The 27,140-nt window shown below is 33.9% G+C and overlaps 1 protein-coding gene across 3 annotated transcripts in view; it reads right to left on the reverse strand.

Moving 5' to 3' along the window:
• LOC118185580 (peptidylglycine alpha-hydroxylating monooxygenase-like) overlaps window positions 1-27,140 on the reverse strand; it is a 70,445-nt gene that overhangs the window by 38,607 nt on the left and 4,698 nt on the right. For 2 of the 3 annotated variants that reach the window (XM_035355459.2, XM_035355458.2), the window contains exons 2-3: window positions 17,185-17,242; window positions 8,775-8,996 (exon numbers count right to left, since the gene is read on the reverse strand). In XM_035355459.2, coding sequence (XP_035211350.1) covers window positions 8,775-8,996; window positions 17,185-17,242 — 280 coding nt within the window. The remainder of the gene's footprint in view (window positions 1-8,774; window positions 8,997-17,184; window positions 17,243-27,140) is intronic. The other variant, XM_035355462.2, reaches the window with a different exon arrangement.

Raw genomic sequence — 27,140 nt, forward strand, 5'->3', positions numbered from 1 at the left:
TGCAACCTCATTTTCACATTAGTTTCAGTTTAAAGAAGTATTAGTGTCAAAACAAGAAAAACATGAAAAAATTTAGATAGCAAGAAATGGTGTCGCTCACTAGATCTACATTGGATTTTGTGCTGGTTTATGTGCCATTCATTTGGATATGTAATCCTCGCAAATTTTATAAATTTAGTAGAACTTATAAGTTCTCAATTTTTTTATAGATCTTTTTGCTTTTTTCAAACTTTTATAAGCAAAAATATTAATTACTCTGCCAATTTTGTTTTCCTATCAATTTCAAGTAAAATTAGTTTTATGTACGCACTTGTCTTCTAAACTGATTACCGATAACAATTACGATAAACCACATCCAAATGTATTTTTAGTCAACGTATTATTTCATAAATTCCTGACTGCATTCTTTGATAACATTCTTTTTAATCGTATTATAAAATCCCTTTCAATCAACTTAATAAAATTTTCCCCACCGGCTTTTACTTGTCTGACATCTTTTATAAATATGTTCAAATAAGTTTTCAGCACTCAGCCAATTTTGATGCATTACTTATTTGAGTAATAAAGAGGATTCTGAAATAACCTGAACGTTAAGAGTATTTGCAGCTAACGATGATGCAATACTGAGGAAATGTTCGAAAAGCCATTGTGATTTTCTTGGCTTAAAATGTATACGAATAATCACGAAATGTACATGAAAATGTAACTTCAGAAGGACAAGAACTTGAGTTTCGAGAGAGGTACCCCCGGATTCTAAACATTTTGGGAAAGCATTTTAACCATTTTCATCTTCGTACGACTTTAATTAGCCAAGATATGAATTAAAACTCTGAAAACGCTAATCTCCGCATTCAATTTTCCCGTGTGGCAGCAATTTCGAGCGCTGCAGATAAAAGTCTGCTTTATTTCGAAAAATGTTGCCACTGCTCGCTTTTAAATTACATAGTTTGTTAATAAAAATTTTGTAAGTTTTACAAAATCTGAAACAAAGGTAACATTGCAAACATTCAATACATTAGTCCTTATTCCAAAAACTCGCGAGAAGCCATTTTGACTATTCTGATCTTCGTACGACTTTATTCAGCCGAGATATTAATAAAAATGCTAGATGGATTTCTAAATGAATGTACACTTGTCAGGATCTTAAGTTTTACTAACGTTTATTTTATTTTAAAATTTTACTATCCTCTCTTATTTTACACTTCCAGTCAGAATAAAACGCTTTAACTTGTTTATGCAAATTGTACTTGCTAATGCATAAGTATTTAAGTTTTGGCTTTTCGCCAAGAACAGAGTTAGATAGACAGAAAGTGAGCCGCCTTGCCTCTGCATTCCGCACGAGTTTTCAATCAGCTGCTGTCCGCCCTTAAGGCCAGAGGTTTAGTCCTCTCATTATTTTAAACATTATTCTCATAATTTTCGGCAGTCTGAGTACTACATACGTAATAATTTAAAAGGCCAGTCTTAGTGTTAGGCATTTGTGGGAACTACTCAAAGTCAGCTCTTATTTAAAATTTTAGTTAGTTAGCAGTTTTATATTTTTACATTTAGACCACAAGTGATTGGTGTCTGTATCCCGAAGTGCGGGAGCACCTGTAATATTGTGGAAAATAAAGGGTAAATTTAACCCATCCTGCTTGTGTCGTACATTCCATACATATTTGAGCATAGCTTGAGTAAACTCCCTGTTCCCATTCAGGACACGTCATATTCCCAAAGCAGAGCAAGAGTCATACAAGTCCTGTTACACTGCGAAAAAAAATCTGAAATGTTTCAGATTTCAAACTACGTGCAAGGCGGCGTTTTTTAACGTTTTTTAACGTTACCTTTATTTATTAAATATCATGTTCTTCGAACTTAAACCATAAAATTCAATATCGCAAAATAATTTTAAAATGAGCCTATCTTTAGAATTTCCGATACACAGTTCCGCGCGCTCTTATAAGGGTTCCTCCCCCCCCCCGCCCGTGCAGAGTGTTGCCATTGCTCACTTTTAAATCGTCGAGTTTGTTAATCAAAAATTCGTTAAAGTTTTACAAAATATGAAATCGATAATAAGACAAATACCAAATTTGGGCTTCCAGATGCTTATATTCGGGTGCAAACATACGTTATTCAAAATTGGATGGCTCTAGGTACCGTTGCTTTATCACAATGGGAGAAACATACAAGTATATACATTTATGCAGATTCTTCATTATTTAATTTCTTTAAATATAATACAGGGCATTAATATTTGGTGACAACAATTTGGAAAATGAATCAGTCATATGAACCAACGCAAAATGCCAAAACGAAAATAATAGTACTTCCGGGCAAATTGGCCCTTTGGAGTAAAAAAAAAAGGGGACAGTTCTATATCCCGCGTTGTACTGGGCGGATTGACGAAATTCAAATTGCGTTTCGAAAGCGCGACTTAGGATATGTAGTAGATTTATAGCTAGCACTGTTCTAATATAAGTATTTTAACACAAAATCGGACATTTTTTGAAACGACATGCCACATATTTTCCATATTTCGATTATATTACTCAAATTACGCCTAGATATTAGATTTTGTAAATTTTGGTACAAAATTTACGAGAAATTCCATTATCTTGGCGCTTTTTTCTCATTTTGCACCAAAACTAATTCTATTGGCAAACTTAATTTAAATCAACCTATTTTTCTTTCCCCTTTTTTCATTGTATAGGAGAGGGGAAAAAAGTCATCGTTCATGCTTTCAAACAAATTTAACAAACCACATTTGGCATTATTATCGCATATAACAAATATGCCAAATTTCAAAACCCGCCAGTATGTAAATTCACGTATATGTTAGAAAATTCTGAATAAAGAACTCTAATATTTTGCAGGTGTGCCTAGAAATACATCTACTTTAAGATGATGCTAAAAATTTTATAGGTTATAGTAGAAAAATGTTTTCGAAAAATTTATAAAAAATATTTAAAAATACAAATTTAAAAAATAAATCATAAAAAATATGCGAATTATATTTGGATTAAACCTAATTTCGAATTCTGGAAGAAGGAATCAAGTAAGTTTAATAAAAAAAAAAGAGAGAGATTAATAAATATATAACAAACTCAATTAACATTAAGAAGCTAAATTTTGAGAACTAATTTTTTAAAAACTACTCGTACGATATTTACAAAACTTGGCAGTTTGCCATAATTTGAGTCGTAGAATCGAAATATGGAAAAAAAAAACTTGCCATGTCGTTTCAGAAAAAGTCCGATTTTGCGTCAAAATGTGTATATTAGAACGATGCTATGTATAAATTAATACATATCTTAAGAGTCGCGCTTTCGAGACATGAAAAACGCAAGTTGAATTTCGTCAATCGGCCCAGTAGAACGGGAGATATAGAAATGTCTCCCCCTTTTTTTTCCGCAGTGTATATATAATGTTGGATGCATTGTATATATAATGTGGGATGAATTTCTAAATGAACTCAAATTTTAATGTTTTTTGAGACACACTATATATCATTATATTTCAATTTCCAGTAAATGTAAATCCTAAGCATTTCAATAATTACTTCAGGCAAAACATTTTAATAAAATTATTTTTATGCTAAAACTGTTCCATTCATATTACTGTTTCTTTCTTTTCCGTGGATCTTCACTCATTTGTAAAGGATTAATTTGTATTCTTTGACTATTGAAATAGTATTGCGCACCATATTTCGTGTTAATAAAAATATTGTTGTGACCATTTTTCAGTGCAACTTATCACTTTCAATCTCAAAATAGCACTTTTGATAGTGTTATTGTGTTAATTTCTTACGAGCATATAACTTCGACCAAATATGAGTTGTACCAGAGCAAAATCTGTATACTCAGTTGACGTCCTTGAAACATCCCCAGAAGATGTAAAGCTGAATCAACATCGACAAATAATTTGCACTCCGCCCCTCCAAGCCATTACATTGATAGCAACGTTGACTGCTCTTTAAAAGACAAAGAAGAGTTTGTCAATTCCATATTTGAAAAGTGCGTAGGTCTCCTAAACACAAGGGAAAAAAATAAGCCCCCTTTTCCAAAAGATCTTTTTGAGGAAATTTATGCGCAGATAGAAGTAATGAAGAACTTGTCAATAGGAGTTCCAATGGACTACCAGCCAAGGCCCAGTAATTCCCAAAAAGACGATTATCACAAATTTCACTGCTGCGGGCTTAGTAACCCAAAAAAGACGAAAGAGGTTGGCTGCAGCCACACTGATTCCCAGCAAAAAATGCACGCCAACGTTACCCATACAGAGCAATCGCCTACGTATGCTCAAATTGCCATGATGAGCATTGGCTACAAACGTCATAGAAGACCAGCACTTCTAATTACACCAAAAAACAACAGCTCCAATGTAAACATTCAAGAAGATATCCCCAATTTTGAGTCTTGGTATTAAGATTAAAGCAATCACCAAAATTCAACGGGGAGGAATAGCAGTTTCCTGCGAAAACGAGGAAGAAGTAAAAAAACTTCATGAGTCTCTAGACAAAATTCAAGACATCCACGAAACATTTAATGCGAAAACTCCCCAGAGAAGAACATCAAAGTGCGCATTTAGTAACATCCCTCACGGGACAACCGCAGAGGAAATGCCCAATATTATAACAGCAAACTTTCCCATAACAAACAATGACAAAGTAATATTCAAATTAAACGATAAACGGAATAATGCGATAAAAGGATGCTCCCCATTAACATTCAAGTTAATGATGGAAAGAAAACAAATCTTCAGTGGTTGGAGAGAGCACCAAATCACTGAATATTTTGGCGTTAGAAGGTGCTTTACATGTCAATACTTCAACCACTCTGCACAAGACTGCCCACACAGACAGTACTGTTCCTTCTGTGGGAGACAGCATGATATTAAGAATTGCAGAGTAGAGATGCCAACTTGCATTAACTGCAAACTTTTCAATAATGTGAATGACAGCGATTTCAATATAAATCATGCTGCATTCGCTTTGACCTGCTCGATGTACCGTCGTGAAATAGAAAAGATCAAGGAAAGAACGGACTACGGTACATCAAACTATGGAAGCAAAAAGTAGCGAGTCAGCAAAGCAGTGACTCCTCTCCCTTCAACCACACTAATAAAGCGAAACAATGCACCTAAAATTAAGATTCTCCAAATTAATTTGCAGAGTCGAAGCATCATCTGCAAAACTCGAACTTTTCTTGGCAGAACACCATTATGATATAGTGCTCGTTCAAGAGCCTTATTCCTTCAAGCTGGAATTTAATCCAACACCAAGACGCAAAAGAAAATCAAATAAGAACAGCTATCATATGCTACAACAAGAATTGGTCCCCATCAACAATATTTGCCTCTAAAGATTTAGTAACAATAGCCTTAAACACTGCAAAGGAAGAACTGCTCATCACCTCCTTCTATAATTCTCCAGCAAAGGAACTATCTACAAACCTCAACCAACTAGGTAACATCTTCAATAGATTCCCCGGTTCCCTCTTCGCATCATTGGAGGAGATTTTAATGCCCATAACCAAATATGGGGTTACTCTCGGTTATTAATAGTTACAATCTAGCATTAATAAATGAAAGTTCTGCCCCCACCGACATTCGAAACAAGTTCTGGAAAAAGGTGGCCTGACCCAACGCTTGCAAATAAGGCTCTGGCCCACCGGATCTTGAACTGGACGGTAATGCAGGATGAAGTAATTTCAGACCACAAATTAACATTATATGAATTTGTCACGCAGACTGTAGCAATAACAACAAAGCGCTTCAAAACCACAAATAACAGGATCAAAAGATTTGTAAATTCAATCTCCACGAAAGTTACTTTAATAATAAGCGAACTCAAAATTCCACTAATGAAGTTTAGTTAGATGACTTAACCACGAAACTTACCAAATCAATTCAAGCCCACTGTGAAAAATCCTTTGACATTAAAAATCCTAGTGATATCAAGAAAGTTAAATGGTGGACAACCTCACTTCGATCTGAACGCAATAAAACCAGAGCTTTAAAGAGAAAAATGAAACAAGCACAAACAGAAGCAAATAGAACTGCAGCGTACATAATTTTCGCCAAACAGAGAGCTTTCTATAAAAAGGAAATTCGATGATCAAAAATAAACTGCTGGAAAAAATACATATCAAACAGCAAAGACCCCCTATGGTCCGATTTACAAAATCTGCGCAAACAAAGTTTTCAAACCTTCAGAAATAATAATCCCTCATTCAGTTTTACATACCTCAGGGTCAGAGGATGCTACTACAACTTCAATAGAAAACATTATGGACGCCGTATTCCTAAAGGACGATGCAGAAGGTGATACAACAGCACAAAGATCGTGAAGAGAAAATACGCAACCTCCTTGCACACAGGATGACGCTCCCTTCACAAAATTCGAAATTAATAATATTATTAAAAATATACCAAAGAAAAAAGCTCCATGTCCAGACGGGATAGATAACGTAATAATAAAAATAATATGCAAACACTTCCCTTCTCTTATCCCGGTACTAATAAACAAATGCCTACAATATGGTATTTTTCCCTCCTGCTTCAAGATAGGATAGATAATTCTGTTCAACAAGAAAGGTCAAGATGCGTCCAATCCGAGCTCATATAGGCCAATAAGCCTTCTCCCAGCGCTGGGAAAAGTTTTTGAAAGAGCCCTTGCGAATCGGCTCAGGCACCATTTGAGAAAATCAAATAGCATCAGTAACTTGCAATTTGGATTCCAACCCAACAGAAGCAGAATACATGCAATCAACGAAATAATAATCCAAATTTGTAACAACAAAGCCCAAAATATACATTCTGCTCTACTATGCCTAGACCTCAGAAAGGCCTTCGACTCACTCTGGTGGCCTGAGGTATCAGGCACACTTAAAGAAATCAAATGACCGAAGAACCTATTTAAAGTATTCCAGAACTATTTTTCCAATAGAAAGAGCATAATAATAACCAACAGCAGAACCATCGAGAGAAACCAAAAAAGAGGCTGTCCACAAGGTTCTTGTCTTAGTGCTGATTTATGGAATTTAGCATTTAACAAAATAGTACAACATCAATGGCCAGACCACACAAAGTGCATAGCATTTGCTGATGATGCAGCCTTTGTAATCAGTGGAAACTCTAGACAAGTACTGGAGGCCAATGTTAATACTACTGTGGAAAAATACAACGAACTTTGCAAGCACCAAAAACTAACAATATCACAGGAAAAATCTCAAGCCATTATATTTCATAAGCCTTCTAAAAAAATAACCAGAATACCGAAATTCCACACTGACAACAACAAAATCAAAATAGTCAAATCCTTAAGATATCTTGGGATTACAATAGATAATAAACTTAACTTCATTCAGCACCTACAGCAAATTAAGCAGAAAACCTCCAGTATAGCTAACAACCTGAAACGACTGCAAGGTGCCGGATGGGGCTTAAACCCCCAAATACAAAAGCTGTTGTATAACATTATAGAAAAGATAGCACGTTATAGTGCAGCGATATGGGCGTCAAAAATGACGGTGAGAAAACAAAAGCAACTCCAATCCATCCAAAGGCCCTTTCTTTTAAATTATTCCCTAGTTTACAGAACAACCTTAAATGCTGCACTGTTTCAGCTCACCAGCAGCATCCCCCTATTTTTAGTTGCGGAGCAGGAACATGCAAAGGCTTCAGTTCTTTAGCTAAGAAAAGGCTGCAAAATTAAAAATGAGATAGTAGCTGCCAGCTCCTATACCTCCCCGCCCCATCCATATGAAAGACACCCAGCTAGCCGAAATAATACCACACTATGCATAAGGCAGAATAGATACCAAGCATTATATCCAAAGATCTACATTGATGTTTCTGTCAACAGAAAAGGATGTACTATAAAAATATATCTCAGTGACCATTGACCATGACACAAAAGACTTAAAGTTCCAACTTGACAAAGAGAATAGCGTTTTTCAGTCGGAAATGTTCGCGATTTTGCAGGCAGTCAACGTAAGCACACATCATCATTTTCCAAGGACTTACATCTATACAGATTGTCTCTCGGCAATGCAGGCACTCTCGAACACAAATAATAGATCATCTTTAGCGCAGGAAATTCTTAGAGAATGTACTGCGAGAGAAATGTACTGTGAGACAATAATGTAATTTCTGAAAATCAATTAACACAAAATCGTACGTTACAGCACATAATGAATCGTAAAAATTGAGCTGTTTCGGCACAAGTTTACAACAATACTTAAATGTAAGCTTTGTAAAGAATTTTATAGTTCTTAATTAATTCTGATAGTAAACAGATCATGTTTACAAAAATGACTTGTAACGTGGGAATATCACGCCTGTTTCTAACGCAATATATAATGTCCTGAAACTTGTTGCCTGTACCCACTACAATAGATAAAATCTTGAAATATGCACCTGCACGACTATGTATATCGCAATGTCTATCATGTAATTTAATCCCTTTTACTTGAGCTAATTTAACGCTGAAAAGTAGAAGTACTGTTGATTGCCGCCGCCTGTAGTAGTACTTGTAGTGCTCACTGGAGTCACAATTTCCATCACGACTCAAGGAATGATGCCAGAATGTTGTTAGTTTTTTAGTTAGTGCGTGGGGCTAATACCTACTTACTTGGGGTAAATATTAGGTGGCCCCCTCATAACATAACATTACATATATACGTACATTTCTTTCAAGATTTTAAAAATCACACGGAAGTGGAGAAAACAAACAATAATATTCTCTTCTGTCATTTTCTATTTCCATAGCTAAATTGCATAAAACCTCTTACCGTTGGGTAGCTCAAGAGGTGGTGCATCTTTAGCCCAGGCGTAGATGACCTGGAACCCACTGGAACAGGCTGGTCCTCGCAGGTAACCAGAACGCTGACCTCCCATCTGTCCACAATCCCATACCAGCCTGGAGTTATCCGCCTGAATCTGTCCAGGCAGGTCACAGCCAAAGATCATCATATGATGTGCTGTGTGCATAGATGCATTTGGTTCGAATTCCACTGTGGGAAAACATAGAGGACATAAAGTATTTCAGTGCATTTAGAAATAGATCAGATTTCTCAACAACAGCTCTTAACTGTTCATGACAACATTCAGTATCATTATTCAAAATTCTATCATCGAGACAATTTCGCGATCCCATACATAAAATAAATATTTTCTCCTAAGTAATTTATTTACTTATTTGGTAAATAATATACGCATTAAAAGAAGCAATGTTAGGATTTAGTATAAAAATTAATGAAAGAAAATCATGTTTAAAGTTTTAATAAGCCAGATATGCATTTTTTTTTCTATGTAACTTGAAACTAAATTTTGGTACAATATTTGACACTGCTGAGTATAAAGAATTTTTAATGTTGAACATTATTTGTATTTAATAAATGTTGAAACTGGAAAAGTCGTTTCTTGTTACTACGTGGTGCTGAACTGCTAAAGAACATTTAATGGCGTTTCAAATTTGTAACAAATTCAGTTATACCCCGATCTAGAATTCAATCTAGGAATTTTGCGAAAACTCAGGTTTTTAAGTCATTTGATAGCTCTAAAAGTTCTTCTTAGGTGTTGTTCTTAGGTGTAATTAATTATATGTGGGTTATTAATCTCATTAATGTCAATCAAAACGATTTTTGAAATTGAAATTCTTTGTAAAGCATTTGTAAAATTATTTCTCTATGGTTTTTAAGCAATTTATAATAATTTTTGCAATTAAAGTTTTAGAATTCTTTTTATTTCTTTGCATGGAGTAAAAAGAAGTATTGTAATCGTGAAACATTACGGGTATCACATTTCAGCTAATATATCCATTCTGACCCCTCTCGAACTCATTTGAACTATTTTTTTAGTATCACTTTTTTGTATATTATAATTTTTAATGACGATGGTTTGAGATGTTTTTGTATTTTTTCCTTGCTGCGAAGTGAGATCTGAATTGATTGAATGAGAAATATATTTCTAATGAAACTGGAGGAAATGAGTTTAAATGAAGTGCAGTAAAAAATGTGCGTAATTAATTAGGCTGTACAAGGAAGCCATAAAAATGTCAAATTAAAATATATATGGTGTCAATATAAAATATTTTTCTGCTTTAAAATTATCGATAATTCAAAGCATTTTGAATGAATCAATTTCCATCCTATTCTTCCCAATACTTATCTTTTTAATAAAGCCTTCAGTTTTATCATTCGAAGTAAATATATTTCACTTTTTGGCTGAGATCGTTTAGTTTCTCACTGATAATATCATAACTTTGATATCCATAAGTCATTTCGAAAAGAAAAGAAGAAGAAGGACGAGAATCTCTTTTCGATTAAGAATATACTAATTTCAATTTTAATAACAATAATCTTCTTAAATTTCGCCCTCTTAACATCCCTTTCACTTCCCCGTAAAATAATTTAAATTAATAATAATTTAAATAATAAAAATTATTTAAAATATTTAAATCATTTAAAATAACTCAAACAATTATTTTTATATTCGACTTACACAGATTTACACAACTTTACACACACAGATTTGAAAATAAGCATCTGTTAAGAGCACGGTTTTTATCCTGAAATATAAATAAAATAACATCGATCGTAATTATTATTTCAATTAATTTCAACTTTAGTGGAGTACAATAGTAAATACTATGCTGTATTGTTCTTGCGATGAAACAGAAACACCAGACTATACTAGAAATGCCTTATCCACTACACTAGTTGCAGTAACGCCGACCTTTGAACATTACGTATGTACTGTGGAACACTATGTAGAACATTATGTACTGTGTGTTTGCGGCATATTTTGATGTTGAAATTGCCATGCGATATCGCTGTTATGATGAGCTAAATTGGTAGTTTTCAATATATAAACATAATAATCGTAATACAGCTCAATCTGGTGATTATTACAATTTTATAATTGCACTGCACAAAAATGTAAAATATTGTTGCGCGCGTATGGGTTCGTGATAAATTGAACACACAAGTCCGATGAAAAGTGAATAAAATTTATTCTTATCACAATAAATAAAACAAAATGCTGAAATTTCCTAGGATATATTTGTATAATATCACAATATCTCACAATAGTTATATTCTAAACTACTAAAACGTTTTAAATAACACAATTAAAAGCAAAGAAAGCTAATCCGATCTCACCGCGAATTCGCTACAGTCAAAGCCGAGGGATGTTTTCCCTCGGCTTTTATAAGCCTTTTTATTCATGCACGAGAATATTCTGGTATTTTCTCAATTTTTTGGATAGAAAAAGAGTACAATTGCGATATATCTATTTATTAAAATGTTAAATGCGCATGCTCCTGTATTTTAATTTTTCCGCTTTAGCTTTCTCTTCAAATAAGTCTCGTGCTGCATTGCACAGGAATGTAAAACAATTTTAATTACTAATTCTACTAAAAAATAGTTAAATAAATACAAAAAACGTAGATCATAAGACATAGACAGAGGTTCATATCTTGTGAGTAAAACTGTCCACCTCGTTTATCAATTTTACTGTCAAAAGCTATTATAGTGTAGAGGTTATTATAAGTTTCTAACCGTTATTTTCATTTTTAAACATGCTTTACGGTTTATTCTCGTTTTCCACTTACTACTCCCTACCAGAATAAGTTTTTAGTATTGCGTTGCATGTAAAAAAGATAGAAATAGGTTTCACTGACTTCAGCAGAAGTGCTTAAGAGTCCTTAGTGGTACGTGTTTTCCGTCAGGCTACGTCGTTGTTTAAAGTTACCTACGCTCGGCCGTATTGTACGTACCTGCTGATATTCGCCGGTTAATTTAATTCAGGGCCAACTGCAGATAATTTTGTACAACTTTGGCTAAGTTCTGTTTAGCTTAGCATTAATTTCTTATTTTATTATCTTGAGTTAAAGCCCAAGTGGAGGCTTTTCCGTAAGCCCGAGAAAGAGGCCATCTGTGTTCTTAGTTTGAGATAATAAAGGGTAAGTTTAACACGTCTCTGGATTTTTCATTTACACAATTGGACTCCCGTAAATCGCTTTATAGTTCAATTAGGTTTCTACGAAGTTAAACATAGACAAAGTCTTTAGAAACATAAAAATAGGCACCTCAAGGTCGTGCCGATACTCTTCTCCTTTACGATCGTAACTTATGTCATGCTCACCGTACAGAGGGAATTAGAGGATTCAACCTATTTTCCACAGCAGTCGTTGCCGTGGTCATCAGTTGTGGTTTTTGGGTGGGGAAAGAAATAACCTTGAAGTGCCTATTTTAAAGTAACAGATTATAACTTAGCTCAATTCACTTTATAATGAGGAACGCAGAGAGAACAGAACATGAGTATTAATTTTATTAATAAGCATATATAAGCTTTTACATACTTATTCGCTTAAATTAATGCAAAAATTTAAAATTATTAAATATAGGAACTAATACAGTCAAATCTAATGTAGCTTATTAACTTCTTAAATATAAATAAAGGGTAATATTTTTGGCTGATATCATCATATATTAACAAATGTTTGTTACAGTTTCTATAATGTAAGCAAAAATATATAGTTTTTCATACCTTACATATTCACTGTATATATAGTCTACATACCTCTGGTTCCAAGTAAAATTTATTTTAGTGTGTTCTTTAGTTTATTATGTCGAATATCATATTGATACCACAAATGGGTGTAGAACAAATTAGAAAAATACTTTATGTTTCTAAATATCTGAACAATGTGCTCATTTTTCAATCCCAAACAACTCTCATGAGTACATTTTTGTTGAAATTCTATGCTTAAATTCTTTGCTTCTTTGGGTTAAGAAACAGTTTTTGAAGTAGGTTTGCATCTGTAGAACAAATGTTCAATTCATAATTAATTTTTATGTTTAACATAAATAGAGTCTGCTTATTAAAATGTAAACAAATATGTATTCATAATTTATTATTCTTGTTCGCTGTAAAATCTGTTTTAAAATTTAAAAGCTCACTTCACTACTTTGTACGACACCTAAATTCTATTAATCTTTTCAAGCATTCTTTTAGTTACTAATTACTCATTTCCAAGATTTCTACTGCCCCTCTCCCCCATAATGAAACTAAGGCAATTTCTCTTTCAAAATTTTGAAAACAATTATTGCATTATTATTGAAAAACAAAGTTAATGCAAAATATGATACCTAACAACACTGATATTCCAGATAAATAAACATTTTATGAAATATTAACTGCAATAATTCTTATTTTTCAAGGTCTTAATTCTAATAGCGTATATTTGTGAAGACCACGCAACATTCACGGACAATCCAGGTGCTTTAGAGGGTAGAGACATTTGATTTATGGTACATAGTGAGGTAAATATCTAGAAGGAACGTTTGCTAAATGCCAGTTGTATAGACAAAAGAAAAGAACCATTCTAGTTGCCAAGTCATTCTGCAAAAAGGATTTAATGCAGCGTCTGAGCCCGTGACCTTCCTTTTTTTTACCCTGCTCAGCCTTACTTTAATGTATGTAAATTCAAAAGAACGCAATATTAATATACATACAGTTATTTAATTTAAATAATTTAGAGAAAGAGATAACATTATTTTCTTGGCAAATTTAAAAGCAAAAGAAGAGTCATCAGCTTTTTTTCTTACACTAATTATTTCAAAGCATAAGCAGTAAAAATGTTACAGCACCCTGTCATAATTTGAAATAAATTGTTTTGAGTGCATAGAAATAAAACCAAACATAACGTTACCTCCTTTTATGCAAAAAACAACCAAACATAACTTTACCTCATTTGATGCAAAAGACAATCAACCTCTAAAGAAAAAAAATGTGAATTTTAAGATTTTATTAATTATAACCGTAGAAGATACATCAACACTTTGAATGGTCTACCAGTTAAGCCTTTATTCAACCTGTCAGCCTTTACTTTTTAAAACACTTTTAATGAGGATTAGTGCAGCCCTTCTGAATTAAGGCAGAATGTGGGCTAGAACATAAATATAGCGACGGGAAAAAAAAAAAAAAAAAAAAAAAAAAACATACAACATATATACAAATTTCCAGCTAATGAACTCAACGCTAATAAGCTTAAGTAAATTAGCTGGAAATTTGTCACAAGCTAACTTTCTTATAGTATACATCAAAATAACAGGGGGGAAAAATTTACAGATGCTTTTTCTTAACATGATAAATTAACGTAACATTATTTGTTAAAATACCAAAAAGACTTAAAATTGTAAAGAAAAATATTCATGCACTTAAATAGTTTCATGAACTTCTTGTAAGCACATTTTTTACTTCTTTGTACGAATTATGTAATCGCGAGAAATTTCGGGTATCATATCTCAAAGGAAATATCCAATTTGGACGTTTCGAATCCATTTAGACGATGTGTTTTGCCTGATGTCTATACTTAAGCACAGAATACAAGACTCTTTTTTGCAAAGTGGATTGTAAAATGGATTTAAAATGGATTTGTTTGGTGACGTTTGTACGTACGAGGTATGTATCTCCCATAACTCAAAAACGATTAGCCATAGAACGTTGAAATTTTGTGGTGTGCAGATTTCAAATGACATCCTTTCTACTTCCTAACAAAGAAGTTTCCATTAGCCTTTTAGAGCAAGCTGTCTGCAATAAGCTGATAGAATGCATTTGGGGAAACTGCCCCTGCTACTGCATATCTTAGGGGAAGGGACGACAACAACATCGCAGTCTCGGCCGTTTCGGGTGGTTGTGGTTGTTTGAATGAAAGGCTGTATCGGGTGTTTTGGACTTCAAAGATTCAACACTAAAGAAGTTTTTCGGATGAAAGAAAATTTAAAGTTTGGCAATCAGATGGGCGTAGTAAAGCGCGAAGGAAAGCTAGCGAAGCCACACAGAGGTAAAATACACAAAGAATGCTAAAACACAATGGTGGAAATACAAGTGTGGGAATACAAGGCTGAAGCAGTGCTGAAAAATTTAAAGCAACTGATGGTGTTTTTGAATCAACATGGTTATCTAAACAATTTAAAAATCGATTTAAAAGAATGCGCTCATATGTTTTTCATTCAATTTTTACAGTCAACGAGACAATGATCTCGAACATAAATTTCGAAACATGAAGAAATAGCTGTTATTTAGTATACCATATATCCTGGAAACACCTCCACAATCATCAGACGTTAACTTAATTTCATAGTTGCTCAGTATCGAAAAAATATGACCGTTAGCGTCATTTTGTAAAGGAATGAGAAAAAACTAACATAATAGCATATTTGGATTTTGTAATATTTGGATGTTTGTTTCTACTTTTATTGCGCTATATATATATATATATATATGTGTGTGTGTGTGTGTGTGTAATGATTTCCTTCATTTAAATATGAATCAGCATATTTAAATAAAAAATCATTCATAAAATTTTAAATTGTTTAAAAATTCTATTTGTGTATTAATGCTTTTTTTCTCCCTGTATCACGATGAACTAAATTACGGTTAAGGATATCCAACTTACGGTTGAGGGATTCTAATTTTCAAGTGAAACATTCAGACTCACTAATACTCGAACGTGTATTTTTAAGATATAACAGTGTGTCTAAATACTCTAGCAAATTATTGACGCTAACATTGCTGACTGTTTCTTAAACGGCACCCTGACATTTTTCATGAAAATACCTCGATTGAATATTTATATTCGCATGTACAACACGATCAGCAACAGACTCTAGGAAATACTTTTTACACTGCTGTCTTTTTACATAAATTATGCGTCATACAACCAATAATGTCTCAAACGAAATATTAATAAGACATTAATTTATTAATTATTTAGCGAAGTTTACTGATGATCTCACCGATTATATGTAAGTTAACTGGAATTTAGTTTTTAAATTTACGGAAACCAATATTCCTTTATTTATTTAATTTTACTATAACAGTCAAATGTAGTCCAAACGCTACGATGTAAATCGTATTAAAAACTTTAATTTTCACAATGTTTGTTTTCACAATATTACAACACACAAGCAGAACCTAAATATTCGCTCCGGGAAATAGTAAAGAAAAGTTATTTAACGATATGGCATTTCTGACTAATTCATTTGATTAATGGATATTGTATCTCATATGGACAAAGTTTATAAAATTGCTTATGTGGCCCTAGAGAGGTTCTTAATAAGCAAGATAACTAGCTTGAGGTCACCAATACTGCATCCATTGAAGGAAACAGGCAGGGTCGTTGGGCTCGCAGGGAACAACGCACCACGCCAGCCTACTCGGAGAGCCGAAGCAAAGAATTGGCCGAAGCCACCTACCTTCCAGAACAGTAAAGACTACCACTTCCGTCATCAGGAACCGAGTTTGTGTATTTTTTGATTTCCGCGGCCGAGACTGCCAAGGTACAGATCCGACAAGATAATAAAATTCAGCCTCTGAGGGTACATGACTTTGACGAGCTGGCAGGTAAAACTGCTATTTGTCAAGAATGTGTACTGCAAATGTGTAAATCAGATAGAAATATACGAGAAACAAATGTCAGACCACGCGAGAGAACAAGTAAATGTTTGCAATCCAAACTAGATTACAAAATTGTATGCTTTAAGCATGTGGGTAGCAAGAGGTCCGACCAAATTAAATCTTCTGGAATGATTTGGAAAGTGGGAACTTCTGAAGAATTCGCAGCTAAGTCAATTTTGAAGAAACGCTTATTTAATAATTCGTTCCACTACGGATTAATTTTCAAGCCATCATGGATCAGCATGTTTCTAATCATATGTATCTCACACACCAGAGGACCCCGATCTTTATGTCACTGGAAATGAAGCTTTATAAAATTAGTTTGAGCTGTTTGTAGAACTGGAGAAACTTAATGCATTCAAGTTTCATTTGTTAATGGGCAAAGAAGGAAACTGTAGATAAAACCACATTAAATCGTATAGAATAATGCTTAAGCAGCTGATGCAGAGCTGATTTCTTATAATAATTACCAAAAGATAAATTTCTACGCATGAACAAGAAGCTAATTCTGTAAAACGAAGTACATTAAATAGTGAAATCTCAACCATTTTTAATGAAGTTTTTGTCATAAAACTACATTGGAAAAATGTTCATGAAATGGAAAATGGAAAAATGTTTAAGAAAAATTCAGACATTTAAACGCGTGTTAGATAGAATAAAAAAATCGGTTATTAACGTAATTTAAAATATATTATTATGTAGTGTGTATGCTGATATGACTAAAATATTTCTTACCTATGTACTGAGAAGCATTTCTCGGCATTTTAAAGGCTGTGCATAGATATGTTTCTTTCTGAAAAATTAAATTAAAAGAAAATTAAAATGTATTAGATTTATATAAATAACTCTTAAGTTAAAAATAAATTTTCTTACTAATTTCCTTTTAATCTGTTGACCACTCAATCCAATTAATTTTCATTTAAACAATATCTGTAGTTTGGGGTTTCCTACCCGTTACACAAGATGGCACGGTGCTGATAAATTTTGAGATGATCCACTGTACATTCATATAGTATAAAAAGTTAGTAGTTTTAACAGGAAGGAGAAGTAGTCAAACTAAAATGAAGGGACTATTGCTATATTAAAGTAGCAGTTTTATTTCATATTTTACATCTTGCACACGGAAGTAATATTTGGGATAATTTTGTTGTAAAAAACTTCCTTAATTTTCTCTCTCTCTAGAGAGAGAGAGGGATAAAAGTATGTAAATCAGCTTTATAATTTAATTTAGTAATAATCTCGCAGTTCCTCATTTTTAGTTTCAGTATTTCTTCTCTCTATTCTAAAAAAAATAATAATAACATTTCTGGGCTGCGCCATTTCTAGATTAATCTATGGCACAGAACTTTCGTAACGCTGATGACTTAGTTAATTTGCAACGTGAACTCTGAGAACTGAAATCTTTTTAACATAAAACAAAACATTTCTCTTAAAAGTGTTAAACCTTGAACCTTTTCTTTAATTGGCATAATTAAAATTTGCATAATTAATTAATTATGCCATATTGAATAAATACGCACCTTAGCTTCAACTTCTGTGCTGCTTGAAGGCTGTTTCGCTATGCTCTCTTCCTTTCGCAATAGCATCAAAAATGCAAATGTTCTGGTCATAGGCGCGATTTGAGTTTCAAGCTCTGAAGTGACAAGGAAATTTTTTCCCATATTTCGCTTTTACAGCTCAAATTATCACAAAACGTCAAGTTTTGTAAAAATCTCACGAGTACTTTTTAAAAAATTAGCTCTCGAAATTATACCTCCTTAGTGTTAACTGAATTTTTTATATATTTATTAATATCTCTTTTTTTTTTATTAAACTTTTTTTATTCTTCCTTCCACATTTCGAAATTTAAGTTCATTCTAAACAAAATTCACCCATTTTTTATGATTTTTTAAAAATTTTTGTTTTTAAATAATTTTTATAAATTTTTCGAAATAAATTTTGAACTATGACCTATAAAATTTTTACCACCATCTTAAAGTAGATATATTTCTAAGCATACCTACAAAAAATTAGAGTTTTTATTTATTTTCTAAGATATAATTGAATTTACATATTGGAGCGTTTTGAAATTTGACATATTTGTTGTATGGGATAATAACACCAAATTTTTTTTACGCCCTTCGTTAAAATTATTTGAAAGTAATGAACGATGACTTTTTCCGTTCCTGTACAATGAAAAAAAGGAAAGGAAAATAGGTTGCTATACACTCAGAAGTTCGCCACGTGAATTATTCTGGGTGCACAGTGAAAAAAATACGCAAGATAAATTTTTGAATTTCTCCTTAAATTCAAAAATTTTATAAAATTCACCAAATTTTATAAAATTCAATATAGGCATAATTTGAGTAGTAGAATCGAAATATGGAAAAAAAGTGGCACGTCATTTCAGAAAAAGTCATTTTGTCTCGAAATACCTATTTTAGAACAATGCTATATATAAATCTAATACATATCCTAAGTCGCGCTTACGAGACATGAAAAACGCAATTTGAATTTTGTCGAACGGCCCAGTAGAACGAAAGATATAGAACTGCCCCATTTTTTTTTTTTTTTTTTTTTTTTGTCCAAAGGGGCTTTGTTCCTGAAGGACTATTGTTTTCGTTTTGTGATTTTGCGTTCATTCACTATAAATGTCCGTTTGACTTTTCAAACTGTTGCCACCAAAATTTAAAGAAATTAAACAATGAAGAATCTGCATAAATGTATGTATGATTCTCTTGTGAATAAAACAACGGTACTCAGAGCTATCCAATTTTGAATGATGTAATTCACTGGGAATATGGTCATCTGAAAGCCCAAATTTGAAGTTGGAATTTGTTTTATTATCGATTTCATATTTTGTAAAACTTTAACGAATTTTTGATTAACAAACTCAAGGATTTCAAAGCGAGCGATGGCAACATTGTACAGGAAAAAACATTTTTATGTCCAGCGCGTGAGACTGTGCATCGAAAATTCTAAAGATATGCTCAATTTAAAATTATTTTGCGACATTGCTGTTGAACTGAATTTTATGGTTTAAGTGCGAAGAACTTGATATTTAATAAATAAATGTAACACACGAAATGTTAAAAAAAAGCCCCTTTGGACGTAATTTAAAATTTGAGACCTTTCAGATTTTCTTTTTTTTTTTTTTTTTTTCGCAGTGTACATTAACGTCATGCAATAAACAGATACAGGTTGAAACAAGACCAGCATCTGTGAATTCGGCAAAGGTACAATACGTATTGCCAGGCCTTGCTGACTGTTACCGCTCAATCCAACTTTGATGGAGAACATCCCGCAGAGCGGTCTTAGAGTCTCCTATCCATCTTCTTTAACCAACAATCATTTAAGAGGACTTTCGGTTTGCTGCGTATTTTGGACGTTCTCGTTACTGTACGTGCACTATACCAGGGGTTCTCAACCAGGGCGGAATTTCGTAGTTTCAGAAGAGAATGCAGTCAGCCTTTTATTTAGCTGTTAAGTACTTAGTTTCAATTTATGCATATAAAAACGTATTTTTGGTGCTTACGTATTATTTAGACAACCGTGAAACTGTCGCCAAACAGCGCAATTTAGTGCCATTTATGGATAAGTGCTACATATCAGCACACTCACAGCACCTGCGCTTTCGGTTAGATGAAAACCCGATTGATTCCCGATAAGCTACGTTTTATTTGTATGGACAAGGATATAAATTAGCCTCTATTACTATATTTTTTTTCATTTTGAAAAAAATGCTTAAAATTTCGGACTTGCCTTGTACAGAGCAGCAAGCAGCGGTTTACTTTCAAATTTATGGGATCGTAACATTAAAAATATGTATCTTAATGGACAAGATATGGGCAGCTGAATATGGCCAACAAAACAATAATAACAACAATCTGTGGGAAGTTTGTACTCATAGCATTCTAAACAGGGTTTCCAATAAAATTGAAGTACCGAACAAAGTAGTAAAAATCAACAAAAGCCTTTTTATGAAATGAATCGAATATTTGTTTTTTTATTGAATAAAGAGATTCATCTCCTTCAGAATTTCGCAGGAATGATTTTAATGCATCTTTGGCGGGATATTCTCTAGCTTTGATAGTGGCTCATTGGTTCAATAGTAGCCAATTTTCATAATCGACGAGATAATACGTAAGTACTATATTTTTAATCAAATTTTGGTACTTACCATTATTTTCTATACTTTTTCTTCTTTAATTTATAAAACATATTTAAAAATAATCTAAATCTAAGTAAATGTGTAGAAACATTAGGATTTTTAATGCTTAGAGACTTGAAAAATGAACGATGCCCTCGCCGGAACTCGAACCACAGACATCTCGAATACGCGCCGAGTGTGCTGGCGATTACACCTCGAAGGCATGCTAAGAAGGCGGGAGAAATACTATACTCCCCCCTTTTACAGGGCGTCTGAAGATTAGGGAACCCAATCGCCAAATCACGGTGCTGGAGATTCATCATCCATAACCTAATTTTAGTTCGGGCGCCACTGTAGATACAATAGGATTTTTGAGACTTAGAGACGCGTAAAATGAGCAGTGCTCGCCGAGACTCGAACCACGGACCTCTCAAATACTGTGCGCTGGCCATTACACAACGAAGGCATGATAAGAAGGTGGAGGAAACACCTTATAAATGTACACATGTATTTTTCAAGTTTGGGGAAGAAGGGGGATAATCTTTTAGCAATGGTAAAAGATGTACATAGAGTAAGAAAGCTTGAGAGCCACTGCACTATACACTCACAAATATCCATACCGTCTCCGGGATTCGAGCCCGGGCCATCGGTACGGCAGTTAACGTCAGTAACCACTATACGGTAAAGAATACGATATTCTGCAGAACCACTATACGGTAAAGAATACGATATTCTGCAGTTAAAAATAATAATTGAAATCTTTCCTCCTGCTCGTTATAAAAAATAATGTAAGTAATGTTGGAGCCTTAAAAGCATTTACGTAATATATTGTAGAATATAATTTAAAATATGCAAATATGAAAAAAGTGTTTAGATAAAATAATGGTTAAAAAATATTGAAAATTTACAGAATATTCATTTTGTTAATATTTATCTTCCAAACGGAATATTTAATTTTCATTTCGTTAACTATCAATCTAACAAACGGAATTCTCATATGTAGTTAAAATAATGGTAAATGTGGTTAAGAAATTGTTGCTTCTAAATTAATTAAACAGATCAACCCTAATTAAATTAAATTTTTGACCTAATTAAATTAATTTATTAGAAGTCAAACAAATTAAATTAAATTAATGGCCTAATAAGATCGACTGTTTATCAAAATCAGTACATTTAAATTAATTTAATTGTAATCAGTCTGCAAAGAAAACTTACAGAAAATTAAACTAATTCACCGTAGAATGATTTTGAAATTTATTTATGTTTTGTAAATCAGGTTTCTCTGTTATTTGCAGAGAACATTTTGGTGAACAAATAGTTAATCAAATTTACCTGAAAGGAAGTTTTTCTTAATTTTTTGTTTAATGTACGGTATTGAAACCATAGCATTTTCATGATCTAGAATAGGTGATTTCACTAAACTTTTGACTAGTTTAATTTGTTGAAAAGACAAAAATATTGTACTATCATTTCAAAAGTTCTATCATTTTTATGCATGAACTTGGATATAATATCACAAACTTAGCACTGAAATTTAATTAATATTATAATCACTGTTATCGCATACAAATTTTAATAATAGTAATTTTTCAAAGCCATGGGTTTCTCTGAAGCCAAATGCCAATCACTATTGCTGCAATTTTTCATGTTTTTTGCTTTGTTGCATGTTGTATGAAGAATGAGGCCATGTGATATCATGAAACAGTCACACCTTTTTTCTGTTGGCTTTCTGTTGCGAGGAGCTTTGATTGCCACTTTCGCACGCAAGCGAGTTACCTTGAGCACAATAAACTTCAGATTTTATAGTTTACCCCGGTGAGGATCTGATAATTGAGTTGTTATTGGGGACATTTGTACAAAACGTAAGCAACGTTTCTGATTTTGGCTGTAATTTTGCAAAAAATCAACTTAAAAGGAAAGTTATATTACAGAAACACAATGTAATACTTGAAAGATGAAGAAACCATAATAGCAAAAAATGAATGGAACGCACACAGTATGGAGTGAATAGAAAAGGGTTTTATTTACAGAATAGCGTTGGTATATGTCTGGCCAAAAAGAAGTACAATAAATCAAAAGAGCCTTAGTAAGGGATATGAGCTTCCTAACGGCAATTATTGCATTGTGCGTATGTATATTAAGAACTCCTATTCTTCAAAGAGCATCTGTTTCAGTTGTCTGGTGTTCTCCAATGGGTTATGCACCACTGACCAAACTTCCGACCTCAGGTAAAACCGAACGGAATGATGCCTGATCAGTGGAAAAAATAACAAGCAATGCACAACAAGGCAATGGTTGAAAGACCAAGTGCCATTCATTGCTCTTAATCAGGAATGTGAAAGAAAAGTACTTTACAAAAATGATTACAGGAAAGTTGCTACATATGACAATAAGCAAAACCTCTGTGTATAATATTATAGTACAATAATATAGTGCATTTAGTAATAAGATACATGAATACATAATTTAATGGTATTCCATAGTATAATGCCTTAATGTTATGAGATAGAGCTAGATAAAGTACGAATAGTACTATAAGTTAAGTACGACTAAATGTGAAAGATTGTTTTTAAAATGTTGCCTAAATGCAGTACTACAAGAACATTGAGCTGCCAAGAATCTCCCGGAAGTATTCCACACATGCGCAGTGGGATTTAAATTAGGTGTTCACGCTGGCCAATCCATGCCGTGGATATCTTCGCTTTCCAGGAGCGTTTTAACAGCATAAGTCCTATGCGGCGCGTTTCATCCATATAAACAAAGTCACCCAGGAAGAGACGCACTTAAGGGAAGGTAATTTCATCACAGTAACGATCTTCGGTAACTGAAATTCTGCCGAGATAGAGCTCCATTCGTTCTTTCATCATAGTACTTCCCCATACAATCACGCCAATACCACCCCAGCGGTCTTCTTCCCTGATGTTATTGAAATGGAAACTCCTCCCTAACTTACACTATATCAAACGGCACTAAGAATCATTTGTCAGACTGAACTCATTTATTGCATTGATGAGGTACCCAGTCTTTGCTTTCTCTACATCACTGTAAACGGTGTTGCCAAAAAGTAACTGTCAGCGGCATGCAGCGTTCAGGAAGCGGGCGGATACGCTATCTTTATGAAGTCGTCTGGCCACAGTAAACCGGAAAAGGTGTCGTCCGGTTACCGTGCGCAGCTGAGTAAGCTAGTTTTGAACTTTTTTCGCCAACAGGGCGATATATCGGTCATAAGTCACCGATGCTTTCCTTGGCCGACCATCACCAACCTTTCTTACAAGTTTCCAGCACCAACCATTCCTTCTTGTCGTTTGGAAGTCTTTCCAAGCTCATAAAACAACAGTTTTATGAATTCTATTTTTGGGCAACAGACGTCAAACTACATCCCTTCTGAAGCTTTCCAATCATTCTACTATGTATAAAGGCATCCTGACGTTTTCTTGTAACCATGCTGCGCTAGAACCGCCCCTTCAGTTGCTGAAGAATGCTTGGAAGTATGCGTTCCTTTCTTCTTTTTAAGTTGCCTAACATTGCGCCCGCTGACACCCGGCGATTTGGGTGCTCTATCAAACCCTCTGACATCATGGTGGTGATATTTGAATATGTATCACCTTTCTACGTCGTTTTTCTACGTACGAGTTGTCGTTTCATTGTACTGATCACAAAAAAACCTTTTCAACAATTTTATAGTACTGTATAGAAAAATAACTTTTTTGCATACGTTTTTCACACTAGTGTGTATTTGCCTTCTATTAATACTAAAAATTCCTCCTTTCTTAAAAATACTTTCTTTTTTGATATGTAACTTGTTAATAACCACTTATCTGCATGTGCTGTTTCCCTGCAATATGCCCATTTCACCACTTGCAGTTATCTCAGCCAAACAGGTCATATCTAAACAGAAGTGAAGAACAAATGAGAGTTCGTTGCAACTGCAAGCTTAGATAAAGATGAGAACATGAGAAATGCACTTTCTGTACCTATTTCCACTTGATTGCAAATGACATATAGTAAAGTTTTATTTCTGCTACATAGTTTGCTCTTAAGATTTCATTCGCAGCGGTTTAGGCTTTTCTTTAAATTATGGTTTAATGATGTATATATATTGTAAGGTTTATCCTAAGTTTTTAACAGTTAATGTTTAGTTTAAGCCTCTTTCCTGTCGCCTCTTAATTTCAGCTTACAATTTCCGGCTAGAAAATGTTTTCCGAATCGCGGTTAAATGCAAATGAAGGAAGAGCAAGTATTTAAACTTGAAGTTCTACTGACTTCGTTAGAGAGCCAGGGATTCTGAGCAGAGCGCGTTCGCCTTTTAGGCTACTCTCTCTCTCTAAGCTATTTTTACGATCGGTCGTACTTTAGGCCCTTGATAGCTTGGCCGTTAGTTAGCATTAAGGGGACAACTCTGTTAGAATCTAAATAGCTTCGGCTATATCTTTTTAGTTAAGTTTTATTTCTTAGTATATCCGAGTTCAAGCCCAAGTGGAGGCTTTGCTGTAAATTCCAAGAAGGAGACGACTGTTAAATTTATTTTGAATAATAAAGGGTATTTAGCCCTTCTTGAGTTCTGTTTTCTGTCTACTGAACTAAGCGGTTATTCGCTTACCAGTTCTTAAGGTTCCTCATTTTTAGCTGTAACTTAAAGGTTGGAAACTTACAATATTATCAGTATGTGACGATTTTCTAGTGCTTTAAGAGTTCAGTAAAGAAAAACCTCCTCTTCGAAATTTCAAAAGATACATCTGATTTGTTCACACAGGCATTTCAGCAGATCGGTTGCAAACTTTCAGGAGAGATAGAGTACATCTAGACGATAGAAAATCACATAGCAACGCATGGTTGAAAAGGCTACCCTGGAGCGGTAGTGACAACAAAAAACACAAGAAAGGAAGAACATGAACAGGGTGAGGAAACATATTTATTATGCTTAGCACAGAAGAAATTAAGAAAGATCAAAGAAGGCGCTTGAAATTACAAGCTCGGACCCTGATGCACACTTCACATCTCCGGTACATGGAATATCAGATGTTCTGTAAGATCCGGGCATGTCCCGGACTTCCTCAGCAACTGCTACGATGAGTGCAATAAGTTCATCAGCACTTCTAACAGGGATTTCGTACATCAATGACTTGACGTACCGCCAGAGGAAGTAGTCAATGCAAGTGAGGTTTGGAGATCTTGCCTGAAAATGCACCGGACCACCAGTGCAGATCCCATGTTGCGGATGCATTTCGAACACCTTCATTGATGACGATCGTCTGTTTTTGTTCTTATTTCTTCGTTCCCATTCCACTAATCATAAAAACATATATTCTTACCCTGTTCGTGTCCTTCCTATCTTGTGCTTTTGTCGTCACTACCGCGCCAGGAATGCATTTCCGACCATGCATTGCTGTGTCTTTCTGCCGTCTAGGTGTACTCTATCCCTCCTGAAAGTTTGCAACCGATTTGGCGAAACACCCTGTATATTCTTCACTTCATAGATCTCTAGTTATTTTCGAATCACGAATAATAAAACTATGAATTCATTTCAAAGTGATTAATATATATATATCCTTAAATACGAAGTACTTAACACTTTGCGGTACAGTGTCCGGTCTGGACACACCTAAAAATTTCCTTCTATACTCACAGAAAAATTGAATGAAAAAGGATTTATAGGTTACTCTGAACCTTCTTTACTTATAGTAGATGGCAGCTCAACACAAACCAGTCCATATATTTTAGCCATGTTTAGTTTTTTAAGACCCTCATTTTTCAAAGAAATCTTCCAGATTTTTTTAGGGTATAAAAGGAATTGTTTGAAAAGAAATTTCTATGTTATTTTTTGTCTGTATGCTAATCTCCTTATTTTATATTAGTTTTAAATTTTTACCTTGAAATCTTGCCTAAAATCAAACGGCGAACCCTAGGTGTGCCCAGACCGGGCCAATCTAGAACGACTGACAGTCTGTATTCTTTGTTTCTCCGCATTTCATCTGTCAATTCATTGACAACAATGCTCGTTTCAGCACTCTTTTCGAAGCTCTATTCAATCACTGTGCCCACTATGGGCACACCCACAAAATTAAACGATAAGTGCTATCTTCACAAAATTTTACTTGTGTACTCCTCTAGGCCTAATTAGACTACCTACCTTTTTCTTAATCAAAACTTCACTTTAAAATGAGGCGTGCCGAAAAGGGTGATTAAACGCCGTTAAACTGTTCTTTACCTAAGATGAATTTCCGCATTAGCAAAAGAAGTTTTCAGGAAATATTAGAACTTAAGGAATGACCTGATATTATATTTATAGAAAGTTAAAAATAGGAATTGATTTAACATTCTGCAGCTAACACTGAAATTTCGCAGAGAACTTTTTAAAAGTTACATTTGTGTTCTTGAAGGAAGTTAACATCGAACTGAAAAAGAATCCAAGATTTTATTGACAAGACTCAACTAAAAGTTTTTTTAGTTATAAATCAATGAAGGCAGGGTTTATCATTTGATCTTACGTGATAGCACAAAACGAAATCAGCTGAAGGTTAATTCGTGCGTTAACTACACCGATTCATGAAACGCAAAATGA

This window comes from Stegodyphus dumicola, chromosome 2, assembly GCF_044657685.1.
Source record: "Stegodyphus dumicola isolate Sdum_Otavi_A_Nest chromosome 2, ASM4465768v1".
In the NCBI taxonomy this organism is placed as follows: domain Eukaryota; kingdom Metazoa; phylum Arthropoda; class Arachnida; order Araneae; family Eresidae; genus Stegodyphus; species Stegodyphus dumicola.